This window comes from Jaculus jaculus, chromosome 3 (genome assembly GCF_020740685.1).
Source record: "Jaculus jaculus isolate mJacJac1 chromosome 3, mJacJac1.mat.Y.cur, whole genome shotgun sequence".
In the NCBI taxonomy this organism is placed as follows: domain Eukaryota; kingdom Metazoa; phylum Chordata; class Mammalia; order Rodentia; family Dipodidae; genus Jaculus; species Jaculus jaculus.
This window is the reverse complement of record NC_059104.1, coordinates 31,046,400-31,060,376: the sequence shown is the minus strand read 5'-3', so window position 1 is coordinate 31,060,376 and position 13,977 is coordinate 31,046,400. Positions and strand designations below refer to the sequence as shown.

The 13,977-nt window shown below is 34.6% G+C and overlaps 1 protein-coding gene across 5 annotated transcripts in view; it reads right to left on the bottom strand.

The window, feature by feature from the left end:
• Nucleotides 1-6,669: 6,669 nt before the first annotated feature.
• The window catches only part of Rbm26 (RNA binding motif protein 26), an 84,880-nt gene continuing 77,572 nt past the window's right edge, over nucleotides 6,670-13,977 (bottom strand). For 3 of the 5 annotated variants that reach the window (XM_045145060.1, XM_045145058.1, XM_045145061.1), the window contains one exon: nucleotides 12,040-12,764. In XM_045145060.1, coding sequence (XP_045000995.1) covers nucleotides 12,675-12,764 — 90 coding nt within the window. In that variant the 3' untranslated portion in view covers nucleotides 12,040-12,674. Of the gene's footprint in view, nucleotides 6,912-12,038; nucleotides 12,765-13,977 lie in introns of those variants that run through there. The other 2 variants (XM_045145059.1, XM_045145057.1) reach the window with 2 other exon arrangements.

The window sequence follows — 13,977 nt, the reverse complement described above, 5'->3', positions numbered from 1 at the left end:
CAGGGCTTCCAGCCACTGTAAATGAACTCCAGACATGTGCACCCCCTTGTGCATCTGGCTGACGTGGGTCCTGGGGAATCAAGCCTCGAACTGGGGTACTTAGGCTTCACAAGCAAGCCCTTAACCGCTAAGTCATCTCTCCAACCGAGATTTTTATTTTTGATTTGTGCTCATGGCATCCAATTTCCCCAGCATCATTTGTAGGAAAAGCTTTTTTAACAAATGCTTTTGAACCTCACATTTGTCAGTTCTGTGTTCTTTTCCATTATCTCGGCTTCTACCCCTCCAAGACCAGTCATGATAAATGTTGTGAAATTAGGTATGCTGATTCTTTCTATTTCCTCCCAAAATTTCAGTACTTCTGGTACTTTTGCTTTTCAGAGAGCATTGCCTTTTGTCTATAAAGAAAACTTTGTGAGGAATTTGATAGGTATTATTAGGCTTCAATATGAACGTGAGGTCATTTGGCACTGTGTTTCTCCATCTAGATTTTGTGATTTTTTTTCGGAGTATACAAGTCATGCATGGCTATTGTATCTACATCTAAATACATCAGTTTTGTTGATTGTAATCACCACTGTTGCTTCCATGTGTTCCACCCAGTACATAAACAGACAATTCCTATCTGTAGGCTTTATGTTGGAACCTTACTAAACTCTTACTTTATATCTAGGCTACTGTATGGAGAAAGCAATAGGAAGTTTTGATTTCTTTTCTGCTTTATATTTTTTTTAGCCTTCTTCACCATAAAGCTTTTGGACTGGGTTAAATAGTAAAGAGATCAAATACCCTTGCTTTATTTTTAATCTTGAGGGAAATGACTCACTTATTTACACCTAAATAGACAATTAGTTGCAGGGTTTTTTTGGGGGGGTGCTTTTCACTAAATTAAGGAACGTACCCAGTATTCCCATTTTTCTGAGATGTTAATTAGAAGGTGCTTGTTTGAAAATATCAAATTTTGAGAAGTATGTCTTTGATATGATCGAAGTTCCAGATCATCTTCGACTAAATAAAAGTTCCAGGCCAGCCTAAGGTACCTGCAGTACTGTGTTCAAAAAAACAAAAATCCTGGGCTGGAGGGATGGCTTAGCTTTAAGGCGTTTGCCTGCAAAGCCAAAGAACCAAGGTTCGATTTCCAAGGACCCACATTAGCCAGATGCACAAGGGGGCGTACATTTCTGGAGTTTGTTTGCAGTGGCTGGAAGCCCTGGCATGTCCATTCTCTCTCTCTCTCTCTCTAATAAATAAATAGTATTACTTTAAAAATCCTGAAAACATAAATTCAGATTACAAAATATATTACATGACACTTTAATACATCTTAAATATAAAAGTGAACCAAAGATTGAGAACCTAAAACTCTGCCACAATACACACCCTCAAATACTGAAACCAGTGCTACACTATCTAAAAGTTCCCGCTCCTACTCAAAAGCACTGTCATCAAATAGCTTAAGAAACTACTAATGACGTGCAAGAAATCTTCTTCCAAATATTTCTTTTTAAACAGTGCTTTTTATGGTATTGAATACACAACTCAGAAGTACTTGCTTAACATGTACAAGGCCCTGGATTTGATCTGCACCACTTTTGCTTCCTCCTTATTTGGGTAGCTTTGCAATCAAGCATCTTTAACCATTCAGCAATTTTCTCAGTCCTTTTAAAAGGATTATAAAAGAATCATATATATTCTTTGGGAAGAAATACTCTTCAGATAGTCTGATAATACAATCTGAAAATACTCCACAAAGCTATATATTCATGTAACTGTGCACATGTTTTTAACAATTAAAAATAGTAATTTTGAGCTGGAGAGACAGCTTAGCACTTAAGTGCTTGCCTGTGAAGGCTGACCCCAGTTCGAGGCTTGTTTCCCCAGGACCCAGGCTAGCCAGATGCACAAAGGGGTGCATGCGTCTGGAGATCGTTTGCAGAGGCTGGAGGACCTGGCGCCCCCATTCTCTCTGTCCCTCTCAAATAAATAAAAATGAACAAAAAATATTACAAATAATTTTAGGGCTGGAGAGATGACTTAGTGGTAGGCGCTTGCCTGGAAAGCCAAAGGACCTCAGTCCAATTCCCCAGGACCCACTTACGCCAGATGCACAAGGTGGTGCATGCATCTGGAGTTCATTTTCAGTGGCTGGAGCCCCAACACACCCGTTCTTTTCCTCTGCCTCACTCTTTCAAATAGTTTAGCAAGTGTATCATCCTCTTTCAAAACCAGAACTTATGGGTAGGAAAGATGGCTCATGGCTAAGGCACTTGTCTGCAAAGCCAAACGACAGGAGTTCATTTCCCCAAGAGCCACATAAAGCCAGATGCACAAGGTTGGTGCATGAATCTGGAGTTCATTTTACAGTGGCTGGAGGTCCTGACTAGCCCATTTTTTCTCCTTGCACATAAATTAAAAAAAAAAAATAGTATTGTCCATCTAGATTATCAAGACTCATGCCCTTTATGATAAGATGTACTTGTAATACACAGAATCTATGTCACAAGTAGGAGACAAATTACCACTAAGCTGTTTAAGGATGAGCTGCAATTAAATACCAACAAGCATGCAGCACTAAAAGAGAAACAGAAGCAAAGTAGTTACTCTCTGGCAGATAAGGGCAGATGACCGCAAGAGGACATTCTACCTGTCCCGGCAAAACTTTTAACTTGCATCTGATCCTCCTCCAAGAGGGCTGCCAGTGACACAACCAGCAGGGGCTTCTTGATTCCTCAGCTCAGCCCTTGTTGGGTCAGCTCCATAAACCAGTAGTCTACACTTACACACCGGCGTCAGAGGAGGTCCACCCTGACTGGATGGCTGATCCATATAAGGAGGCTGAGCCACTCCCTCTCTTCCTCCTTTTGCCCTGTCAACAACCTCATGAGCCTCTCTCCTCCCCATTCTGGCTGCAAAAGACAGCACTTATCTTGAGGTGGTAGTTTTCTGCTTGGCTTGTGTGTCATGCTTTGGGTTACCTTCTCAATCTGATTACATGTGATTTACCTTTGAGCCCTTCCCTATCTCCTAATCCTCCCAGTCTGTTATTTGAAAGGGCTTGTATGTCATTTTTGATGTGTGTGGGGAACTGCTCCAGACTTTTTTCCTAGGTATCAACTTCCCCTAAATAAACCTCACAAATTATGATTTCTCCCCTAAACTCAATTATTCATAATTAATCTTGAGTTCATTTTTATTCATTCTTTGCTAACAATAGGTTAAAGACCCAAGTACTGGAGACACACAAATCCTACTACATCAATAACTGTCCTGCAATAAAATAAGAAATGAACATGCTGAATGCAGGTAAACCAAATCAGACTAGTTGAGAAAAGATCATTATCATGAGAGTTACAAAGGGAACTTCAGAAACTTTTAAATGACTTTGGAGGACCATTTCATTTTAGAATTTATGGCAGTTAGGGAATAGTGTGGAAGGCAGGGGCAGAAAAGAATGTAAGAGCCACAGGGTAGGAAGGTGTGTTCTTGAGGTATTGTCCTGTCCTACAGAGAATGACGAGGCATTCATAATCCCACTCAGGAGGGCCCTCAGTGGAATGGGGGCAGAAGAAATAAAATCTGCAATATGTTCATATAATAAAGTTATCAATGTTAAAAGAAAAAAAAGTAAAGATTTCTGTATATGAGAGGAAAGGCACTAAGATAGTTAACCTACTGGAACCAAAGTTGACCTTGAACTCAGAGAAGAGAGGAACGAGAGGAAGAGATGACAGCACTTCTTTGTGTAACAATTTCAGGATTCTCAACAGTATGCCTGAGACCTCTCATGTAAATTTAATTGTTGGAAGACATAATATAAGCTTAAAACATTAACAGCTGTTTTTATTAAGACTATTTTATTTAGAAATTGTCAAAATATAAAAATAATAAACATTATGGATATTTAACAAACAAAACAACATAATTCAACTATAAATAATAAAAATGTTGACAACCCCACATAAACATGTAATTACTATAAACATTCTAAGCATACAAGAGTAGTTTTCTTGTTCAAGTTTTACCTTTTTTCAGTTCAAGTTTTATTACCACTTTTAAAAATAAACAATAAAGCTGCTACAGCTTAACCAATTACTTTCGCTCCACTCGAAGAGCAGGGAATTGTCTCCCCATGCCAACACACATTCATGAAATGGGATAATCATGGGCACAGGAATTAAACACTGGAACAACCCAGTCTTCAGACAAGAAAAGACTCCTTTGGTGTTTTCAGATTCAACAGTCCATAGAAACTGAGTTAACATAAACCATTAATAAAAGGAAATCTTGCCAGACAGCATGTTCTGAAGTATTGTTACAATCAAAACAGTTTTAGGATGTTGAGAATCAAAAGTAAACACGTATGAATGTTTTGCTGATAACAACTGTATCTTAAGAACATTCACTAAGGTGCTGGGAACAAAACAAAGGTACATATCGCTGTGAAGTTGTACAATGTAATAAAGCATTACTTTATAATGCATCCAATGTTCTGTGAAGAATTACTCTGTCTTCAGCGAGTGAAGAAGAGGTAGGAACTTAAAGCAGAGTTTGATTACATAATTATTTGGGAATTAGAAAGGTTTTCCAGTTCAAATATGAGAAAAGTTATGCCGAATGTATAATTTTAAAATTCTAGTCAAATAACTTCCTTATCAAAATTATGTATTTCCTTATTGGGAAGCTGGGCACAAGTCAGTGTGCAGTCTTTCCACATCATTTCCTTAAGTTACAAGGTGTTCCTAGTGGGTTGAGTGCTTTAATCAATCAGCGCCGACCACTGTTATAATTCTGCTGCTAGATTAGAATAAATCACAGGTGATAATAAAGTCTAGACAACAGATTCAAAATGACATTGACAGGGTTTGTAGCACCAGTGACTTTTTCCTAAGACACTTGAGGGGCCTGTATCACTTCATTTATTTTGTAAACAAGACCAAAAATATTTAGCTGATCTGTATTTTGACCATAAATATTTATAAACTCTATTAAAAAACAAATATACCATGACTAGAGCGACAAATAGTGTAAAATCTAAGTATATTGAAAAATATAAAGATATATCAAAGGCTTCCATAATGCAATCATGCAGAGGTAAACTCCTTCATTCAATTACACAAAAGTGATTCTGTACAGTTATGTACACACAGCCCCATGGGAATTCAGAAAATAAAAAGTGAGATTCTGGTCTTTACTGAGTCAATATATACGAATTTAAATACGTAACTAATCAACTGATTCTCCAAACAATTTTCAAAAAAATTGCAATGATCTAACTGAAAGTCATCGTTATTTCTGACTCCAAGAGTACATACAACTTTGTTTTGCTTGGCTTTTAGTTTTTTTAATAGCAAAGGGAAAAACGATGACAAAATAAAGTTGAAGGTGATAGCATGTGTCTACACTTATAACCAATCAAAAGTGTTAGCAGCAGGTATGGTCCTCTTTTAGACAACGTCCTTTGAGTTCTAAGCCAGCAGCTAAAGCACTACTGCTATAGCGGCAGAGAAGCCTTCTTTGCAAAGTTTAAGTACCAAGCTAATCCGGAAAAATATTTATGAATTCTCTGTGGCTATCTGCTAGTTTGCAAAAGTAAATCAAAAGAAAAGTAAAGGAGGGGGAACAGCAACAAAATGCCTTGTAGGCTCTAGGTAATGATTATATCAAAAGACCTGTCAAATACACGATTTTTCCCTTAACCAAGCCATGTGCAACCATGGGGATCAAAATTGGTAATTTACATTATGACTGATGTGCCTCTCTTATATTCTTTTTATTATTCAAGAAGACAATCATAAGGCAGGGAAATAGTGTTTTCAGGATATCAGTTTTTCACAAAGTGTAGCTGAACGGAACTTTAAAAAAAAAAAACAAAAACAAAAGGTGAACAGGCACAGTGTAATTTGAACTTAACTAAGTAGGAGTGATTACCATGTTTGCTTCAAACTTCTCACATATATCTATGAATATATGAAGGAATACACAAGATTAACTTTGTGCAAACTATTTTTATGGGCCCCTTTATGAAGAAGATATTGCAAATGAATTGTTAGGGTAAAATTCAATTGCATTCTTTGTAATTCTAAGCCATATTTGCTTATAAATAATGTGTACACACTTTTTTAAAGCAGCTGAAAGCTATAGTCTTTAAAACATCAAATAAAACTACTTCCTCTTGCTTTTAAGATTGTCTTTGATGTCTTGTTTACAAGTCAAGAAACAGGAAAACTGTATAAATTAGTTTAATAGATATTACTCAATTTTATAATCCATAGATCATCATTTATTATTTGAAAAGAAATAAAATTATTCTCCTTGTATTTTTGAAGAGCTAAGAACTTAAAATCAATTGGATAAGTGGTGTTGGCAATCACATCAATTAAGTTTACACATAAGAATTAGACAAGCTATTACAGTGTATAAAAAGATATTTTATCTTATGCTCAAAATAATTTTAAGTGGCTATCCTAATCCTAGAAATAAATCCTAAAACCATGAAAGTGAGTTTGAGTTTTTTGAATTCATTTTCTTCACTCTCATGAACACACTATCAAGGCATTATAAATCTCTCAGCACAATTCTTAGCCTGGCTGAGACTGAATATATCACATATAAGGAAATCCAAAAGCCTTGTTCTTGAAGGTATATTGAAAAATAAATGGCTATAGTATAAGAAAGCAAAAAAAAAAAGGTCACATAGAACACACATCCATATACATTTCTGAACTCAGATGTACTCTTAAAGAGAAATGTAAAGATAAAATGGTAATTATAGGACACATAAACATCTATTCAAATTGGTCAAGGGCAAACAAAATGATACGATGAAATTATCATTAACAGTCGTCTCCAGACAGGACAAGTCTTGCTCTTGTGTCCCAAAGCTAAATTCAGGCAAGGATGTTCTCTCTCTGCTGGGAAAAGAGAACACTTATTAAAAAAAAAATTGAAATTAATAAATGAATCTAAAACTGGTTCATGTTATAAACTGATTTCCAAATTTTCTAAACATTATAAAAGTCTACTTAAGAAGACTCAAAATAAAAGTTATAGATATATTACCAAAAAAACCTGCTTTGGACTCAAATGACTTAAACAAAACCTCGCCTCATCATGATTTCTTAAAACATTTAACTGTAAAGATCACAGCACTTCAGCATTGGCTATGACTGAATTTTTAGGTTAGGAAATACAGTAATTGATCAGGTAATATTTTACACAGAGATATGAGTAGGCCAAGCTACTTTAAGAAATCATGAACGAACCTCAAGACATTACAGATAAAAATGAAAAAAATGAAACAACTACCTTAAGTTACCAAACATTTCAAAGTTATTTCCTTAAATTCCATACAATGATTTTTATCATCTTAGATGACATAAAATTCTACACTAAGCACCAAGGGTAACAATAAAAATAAAATAAAAACACAAATCAAAATGAGACACTGGCTGGCATGTGAAGGAAGGCTCACTGTGGATGACAAATAGATGAGTAAACGAATAAAACAAAAGAGAAGGGCGAAGATTTAGGAAGAAACAAATATAAAAAGTTGATGCCCCAGAAACTTCAAAGCCAGATGAACAAGGTGGTGCATGTATTTGGAGTTTGTAGTGGCTGAGGACCTGCATGCGCTCATGCGCACGCTCCCTCTCTCTCTGCCTCATTTTCTCTCTCCAGCTCTTAACTAAATAAAAATAAAAAATACTTTTAAAAAAGTAAAACAAAAATTGCTTTTAGTTATATTAATGAGCACAAAATACTGACAAAATAAAAGTTACTATTAAATTAGATGTTTTGTTTTTTGAACTATGCAAGCCTGAGGTTTTCATTAGAAATTACTAATCATGAAGGTCTCTCAGAAGAATATATATATATATATATTACACAATGAGAGGGGGGAAAAAAAAATCAAGCCACTCCTTCCTAAAAGCCTATAGATATATATTCACCTTTGTAGTTCAAGAATTAACCAAAGTAAGTTCCTTATATGTAGGAAAAAGATGTTTTCTTTTTACTTTTACAATTATTTTACACTGGTGATTTAATTCCACATTAAATTTCCATTTTTAACTGACTCTCACTTTTTGAAGAAAAGTCCTGGTAGAAAAACCAAACAATGAATCAGTTGTCCAAAAGTCATGGCCAGACATTTTTTTTTCTTTTTCTTTTTTTCTTTTCTTTTTTTTTTTTGTTTTAAAGAGCTAAAAACTTTGTATAGGGCAGTGGAACTTAACATGCGTAAGCTCTAGAACTAAAGTTAGTCTACTTGTAGGGGTGGAAAAAAAGAAAACAGGCTGATAAAATTTATATACTATTCTAAAATGGCCACTGATATTTTAATATACCAACAAGCAAACTTTGCTTTGAACCCTTATATCCAGTAGATAGTGTTCAAGTAAGACTGGAAATACAATGACCCTCCAAAACACTTCTAGTAACAACATATTTTCTTCAATTCAGTTTAGCCATATTTCCTACAACCTAAAATAGTGAAGCCTCTTCTTCACAGTAAACTACTGATTTACATTTGACCATATTACAGTAAAGCAAACCCTATGGAATATTCTTCCATTCCTGAAACATGTTTTGTTAAGTGTTTGGGCACCAATTCCTTAATTTTTAAAATGGTACAATTATTCAATAACAAATAAAAGACTGCATATATATAAATTAACAGCCATCCCTTGAGGTAATCCTAATCAATTTTTAAGCAGAATATGTAATTTCCCTAAATTTTTTTCATATAATTACTTAATATCACCTTTAATACTTTTCCCACTCCCAACTCTACCTGCACTGTCCAAATGTGTACAATAAAACAGCAAACATGTCAGCAAGCTGTAGAATTAAAAATGTTTCTTCTTTTAGTGGCATATTGTAAAAGGACGGAGTAGAGATGGTAAAGAGGATTTAAATCTATATTTGTGGGAGAACAGACGTGTAAGAGGGAAATGTTTATTTTTAAACTGAATTTAGAAGCAAAAGGAAAAGTTATCACTGGGAAAGAGAAGGTCTGGTAAATGTAGATGTTAACCTATACTTCTATGGGTTGAACGCAAAAACTTGTGCTGGTACATGCAAATTTGGAAAAAAAAATATATATATAAATATATAAAACAAATACTATATAAGCCAGGCATGGTGGCGCATGCCTTTAACCTAGCACTTGGGAGGCAGAGGTAGGAGTATCACCATGAATTCGAAGCCACCCTGAGACTCCATAGTGAAATTCCAGGTCAACTTGGGGTAGAGTGAGACCCTACCTCGAAAAAACAAAACAAAGGAAAAAATATATATGAATGATCATAGCCAAATCTCAGTTGTTTCCACTACTGGAAAAAGAAAAAATCATCATATAGGGAGAACTGGTTTAAATATATCAAATTGTTCTAAACCAAACGTTAATGTATGACCAGGGAAACTACAGACAGTGAAAGAGATCACCTAATCCAACCCCTTTCGTTTTATACACAAGCAACCAACCTTGGATAAAGTTAAGAGACCTAAGGCCACAGAAGCAGAGGAAAGAACAAAAGCTCAATCTCTTTAACCCTTGGTCCAGTTCTCTATACTGGGTCACCTTTGACATAAGAAATATATTAAGAGTGACTGGAAGTTCTCAGTATTTCTATTCAAAATTTCTAATAAAACCCAATAACCCCTGAAAATGACATCATTTAATATTTCAATATCTGAATGTCTTATTAATTGTTGGAGAAATTTCTAGGATTACAGGCATTTGTTTTCATCACTACTTGTAAACATTTCATTGAGAAGCTTATGATTAGTATTAATTGCTTAAAAAACGGTCCCAGTGACTAAGGAAACCATTCAATAGAGATATTTTTGGAAAATTGATAAGAATTAACAAGGGAGGTAACTATCAACCTCATTATTATAAATTTAAATAAGCATTCATTCATTTCATCCAACAAGCATCTGAGTGCCCACATGAGCCAGGCTTTATGATAAGCACTAGAGATAAGATGAATAAGACATGGTCCCCTTCCTAGAGGAGCTTGCAATCTAGTGGGGCAGACAGACATAAAAACCATAAAATAAATTATATTACTTTAAATATTGTAACAGAGATATGAACAAAGTGCTTTAACTATGTTAGGTACAAGTTGAACTATCATATTTACTGTAAACACCACGATCACTAAGGAAGGAGGAGGGAAGATCCAGTTTTTGTTTGCTTTGGTGAAACTGGCATGATATCATTGCCTATATTTAAATCTAGTCCTGACTAGCTATGACTTGGCAGTAAGTCACTCCATTTCTATCAGCTTGCTTTCTTATCAATAAAATGGGAATCAACCCCGATTTGAAAAAGGTAACATCTGCCTAAATGAAGTCTCAAAGTATATGCAGAGTACTAAGACTTATAAACATACTCATATTTAAAAATCTAATAGCAACTTAATGGTGACATTTATAATTAAAATCATATGAATGCTGGTAACATATAATCCCCATACTAGAGACCAAATCAAAACACATTTGGTCTTCTGATTCATTCAAAGAAACACAGCTTAATTTATTTTAAGTGCTAGGTTATTGGAAAATTTTAGGCTATAGAAGTTGCCAGCTATTTAGGGACTGAACTAAATAGAGCAAGTACTTTCAGTTACATTATCAGGGAAATGTACATTAATTTTTGAAATAACAGGCTAAAGTTTACTCATCAAATTATAAAGCCAAAAATCAGCATGAAGATTTAATTGGCCTTTGAAAGATTTACTTTCTTTATAATACCTGTTTGGTGTAAAGAGAAGAAACGTGAGCCTCTGCCAATATGGCATCTTTCACGACTACTAAAAAGAAAAGAAAACAAACTTACCTAATGAAACAGAATAGCACACAGTCAACACACAAAAGACTACATTAAAAGTACATCATAAAACTAAGTAATGTTTTGCCCAATTATCTTAAAACCGGAGTTTGAAAATTTAAATATAAATGTATAGAGATTCTAAGTCAAACATTCCTAGAAAGCACTACTGCCATTAAGAACATATAATTTTAATCCTAAGTGTCAGGAGAAGAAACCCAAGAAAAACAGCATTCCCACATTATTCTATTAACAAAAGACTGTGGCAGTGGTGAATTTAAGTCTTGGATTGTGTTAGCCACAATATGGAAGAACATGTTTTTTAAAGATGTGATTTTTAAAAACAAAAAAAAAAAAAAAATCACTATGATTTTGACAGGCAGAGCTACTTGCAAACAAAATCAAGACCTTTTTTTCCCCAAGGTAGGGTCTCACTGTAGGCCAGGCTAACCTGGGATTCACTATGGAGTCTCAGGGTGGCCTCAAACTCATGGCAATCCTCCTACCTCTGCCTCCTGAGTGCTGGAATTAAAGGTGTGTGCCACCACGCCCAGCCAAAATCAAGAACTTTTTTTAAAAGTAGTCATCTCCCACCCTTTCTCTCTCACTCTATGAAGAATATAATTATTTCCTGGAATGTGCTAGGTCAACTTGCAATGATCATATTTACTTGTCAGAGATATCCACTTAAACAAAATCACAAAGCTGTTCAACTGTCAAATACTATTATACAAGTTCTGCAAATGCACACTTAAAAGTATCAGACTGGGACACTTACCAAACAGTGTTTTCCTAAAGCAGTATCTATAGTACATTTCTTTATTCATACATCTTCAAGTTTTCTTTCATACATCCAAAATGTAATATGATGTTTTCTTATTCACCAAATGTTAGCTCTACTTGAAGTCTGGCTCCAAACTAATCAGCCTGCTCTTATATTTTAAGACATCTGTTGAAAATTTATAGGATCAAACCAAACTGAAGTGGTATAAGTTTTAAACATTGGATTGTACATTATTGTAAAGGTAACCATTATTATTAAGTTAGTGATTATAGCTCCTTTTGTGATAGTTGGGGGGGGAGGGTAGATCACCATTTGGAATGGTCTGTTTCATTTTTCTTTTTCTTTTTTCTTTTTTCTTTTTCTTTTTCTTTTCTTTTTTTTTTTTTAAATCAAGGAACATGTCTTGGTCTTTTTTTGTCATTGTTTTTTTTTTCTTTTTTTCTTTTTAAAAGACCATTCCACTTTATTTTTAGCATCCAGATGCAAAAGGACTCAAATGTAAAGCAGTCATACACCATTATCATTAAAACCCATGTGATAAAATACATACACAAGTCCAACAAAGGGCTAATACATAGTAAAGCCTAAGCATACTACTATGTAATATTATGAATACATAACTTGGAGACTTTTAGTTAGAGTACTATGTTAACTATTCATTTTTGAAAACATTCATTCATTAAGATTTTAAATGCAAATTCATACGTTATTTGAAGTGAAACAAAATCCTCTAAGTTATAACAAATATTGGGTCATAAGTTTTCAAATCTATTCATTAATTTACAAAGAACCCAAAGAAGTCTGTAATGTTCAGAAGTATATAATAAAAACATTGCATGTGTTCTATTGTCATGTCTTTAGCAATTGTTTACTGAAATAAAATGCAAACATCAATCTCTCAAAATACAGGATCAGAAGGTAGTTGTCTTTTATCTATCTGTGAAATCCATCTTCATGGTATTTTACCAAAGCTGTCTTTACAAATGTGTAAAAGCACATTAGGTAACACTAATGACACAGGCAGTCCTAGCAAACGCAGATCAGTGACCCAGCAGATCATCTTCTCCAAGAGCGAGACTCATTGTCCTCCTCCTCTTCGTCATCATCTTGAAGTAATGAGTCATCCACCAGAGACTCTTCCTGAAACTTTAGGTTAAAATGTATTTAGGAATTTACCCAAAAAAAAAAGAAAGAAAAAGAAAAAAGTAACACTTTTAAATACCGTTATTTCTCAAGAGTCGAGTAAAGGGGTTATTTCTACAGCTAGAACATTCAAGAAAACAAGCTGCAACTTTCATCACTTTCATCTATTCAATAATTTCCCTATACTCCTTTTATGCTTGCATGAAGCAATCATGACAGAAATACCAAGTTAAGACTATAAATGCCATTTCTCCTGATGAACAAATTATGACATCTCTGTACCTTTAAAACACTGCTCAATGCTTCTTTATTTAATAAGTTTTCTCTACTTATCCTCTCTGAATACTCAATTAGCCAATTTCTATATACAATAATTTTACATTTTTTCTTTTATTGGCTTATTTTCTTTGTTGTTTTTACCAAAATTTGCTTTTATAACACCTTGCTTTTCCACATTCCCTTCATAAAAGCTTCTCAGACTGCATTCCCAAACCTTTCAAAATACCTAATACCAGGAGCTCTCCTGCTTTTCTCCCCATTCAATTCAAACTCATGGAAGGACAAAGGTATAATCTAAAATATAAAATGACAAATCATGTACATGAGTTTCAAATATACATTTTATTCTTGCATTTCACTATGGATATGTATAACAGACTTGAAATGCTCTGTAAACAAAATGAAACGCCATCATGAGAGACTCTAACAAAGATAAAACAAAATCACTTAGTCTCTTGACCTTACCTTGACTTCTTAACTTTTCAACTTTTTCCTACAGCTTTTTGCCGTGATAAAACAAAACAAGAACTGCTTTACTTTTACTCTTCTGGTTTGAAAGGGCCCTCTCACTTCACCATCCTACCCTTCAATCAGCAGACTAGCTGCTGTTACCCGGTAAAAAATGTAGTCTTCCTCTTATGTGGAGTCTATAGTTCTGCTTAAAAACGCCTTTCTGAACTATATTTCCAGCTTCAGCATGAAGTTATGGAAAGCTATTTTATCACTCAAGGATCAGCTCTACTGTCAACACATCTTTCAGGACTCATCTGAAAGACACAATCACTCCTTCCTCAGAGTTGCCCAGCAAGTTGTTCAAATCCTCAGTCATCAGTATGCTTATTACTGTAATTAATTCATTATGTTTCTGCCACCACCCTCCTTCCTAGATATAAGCTCCTTCATGACAGGGACCGTGTCTTATTCATTGTGCCTATTA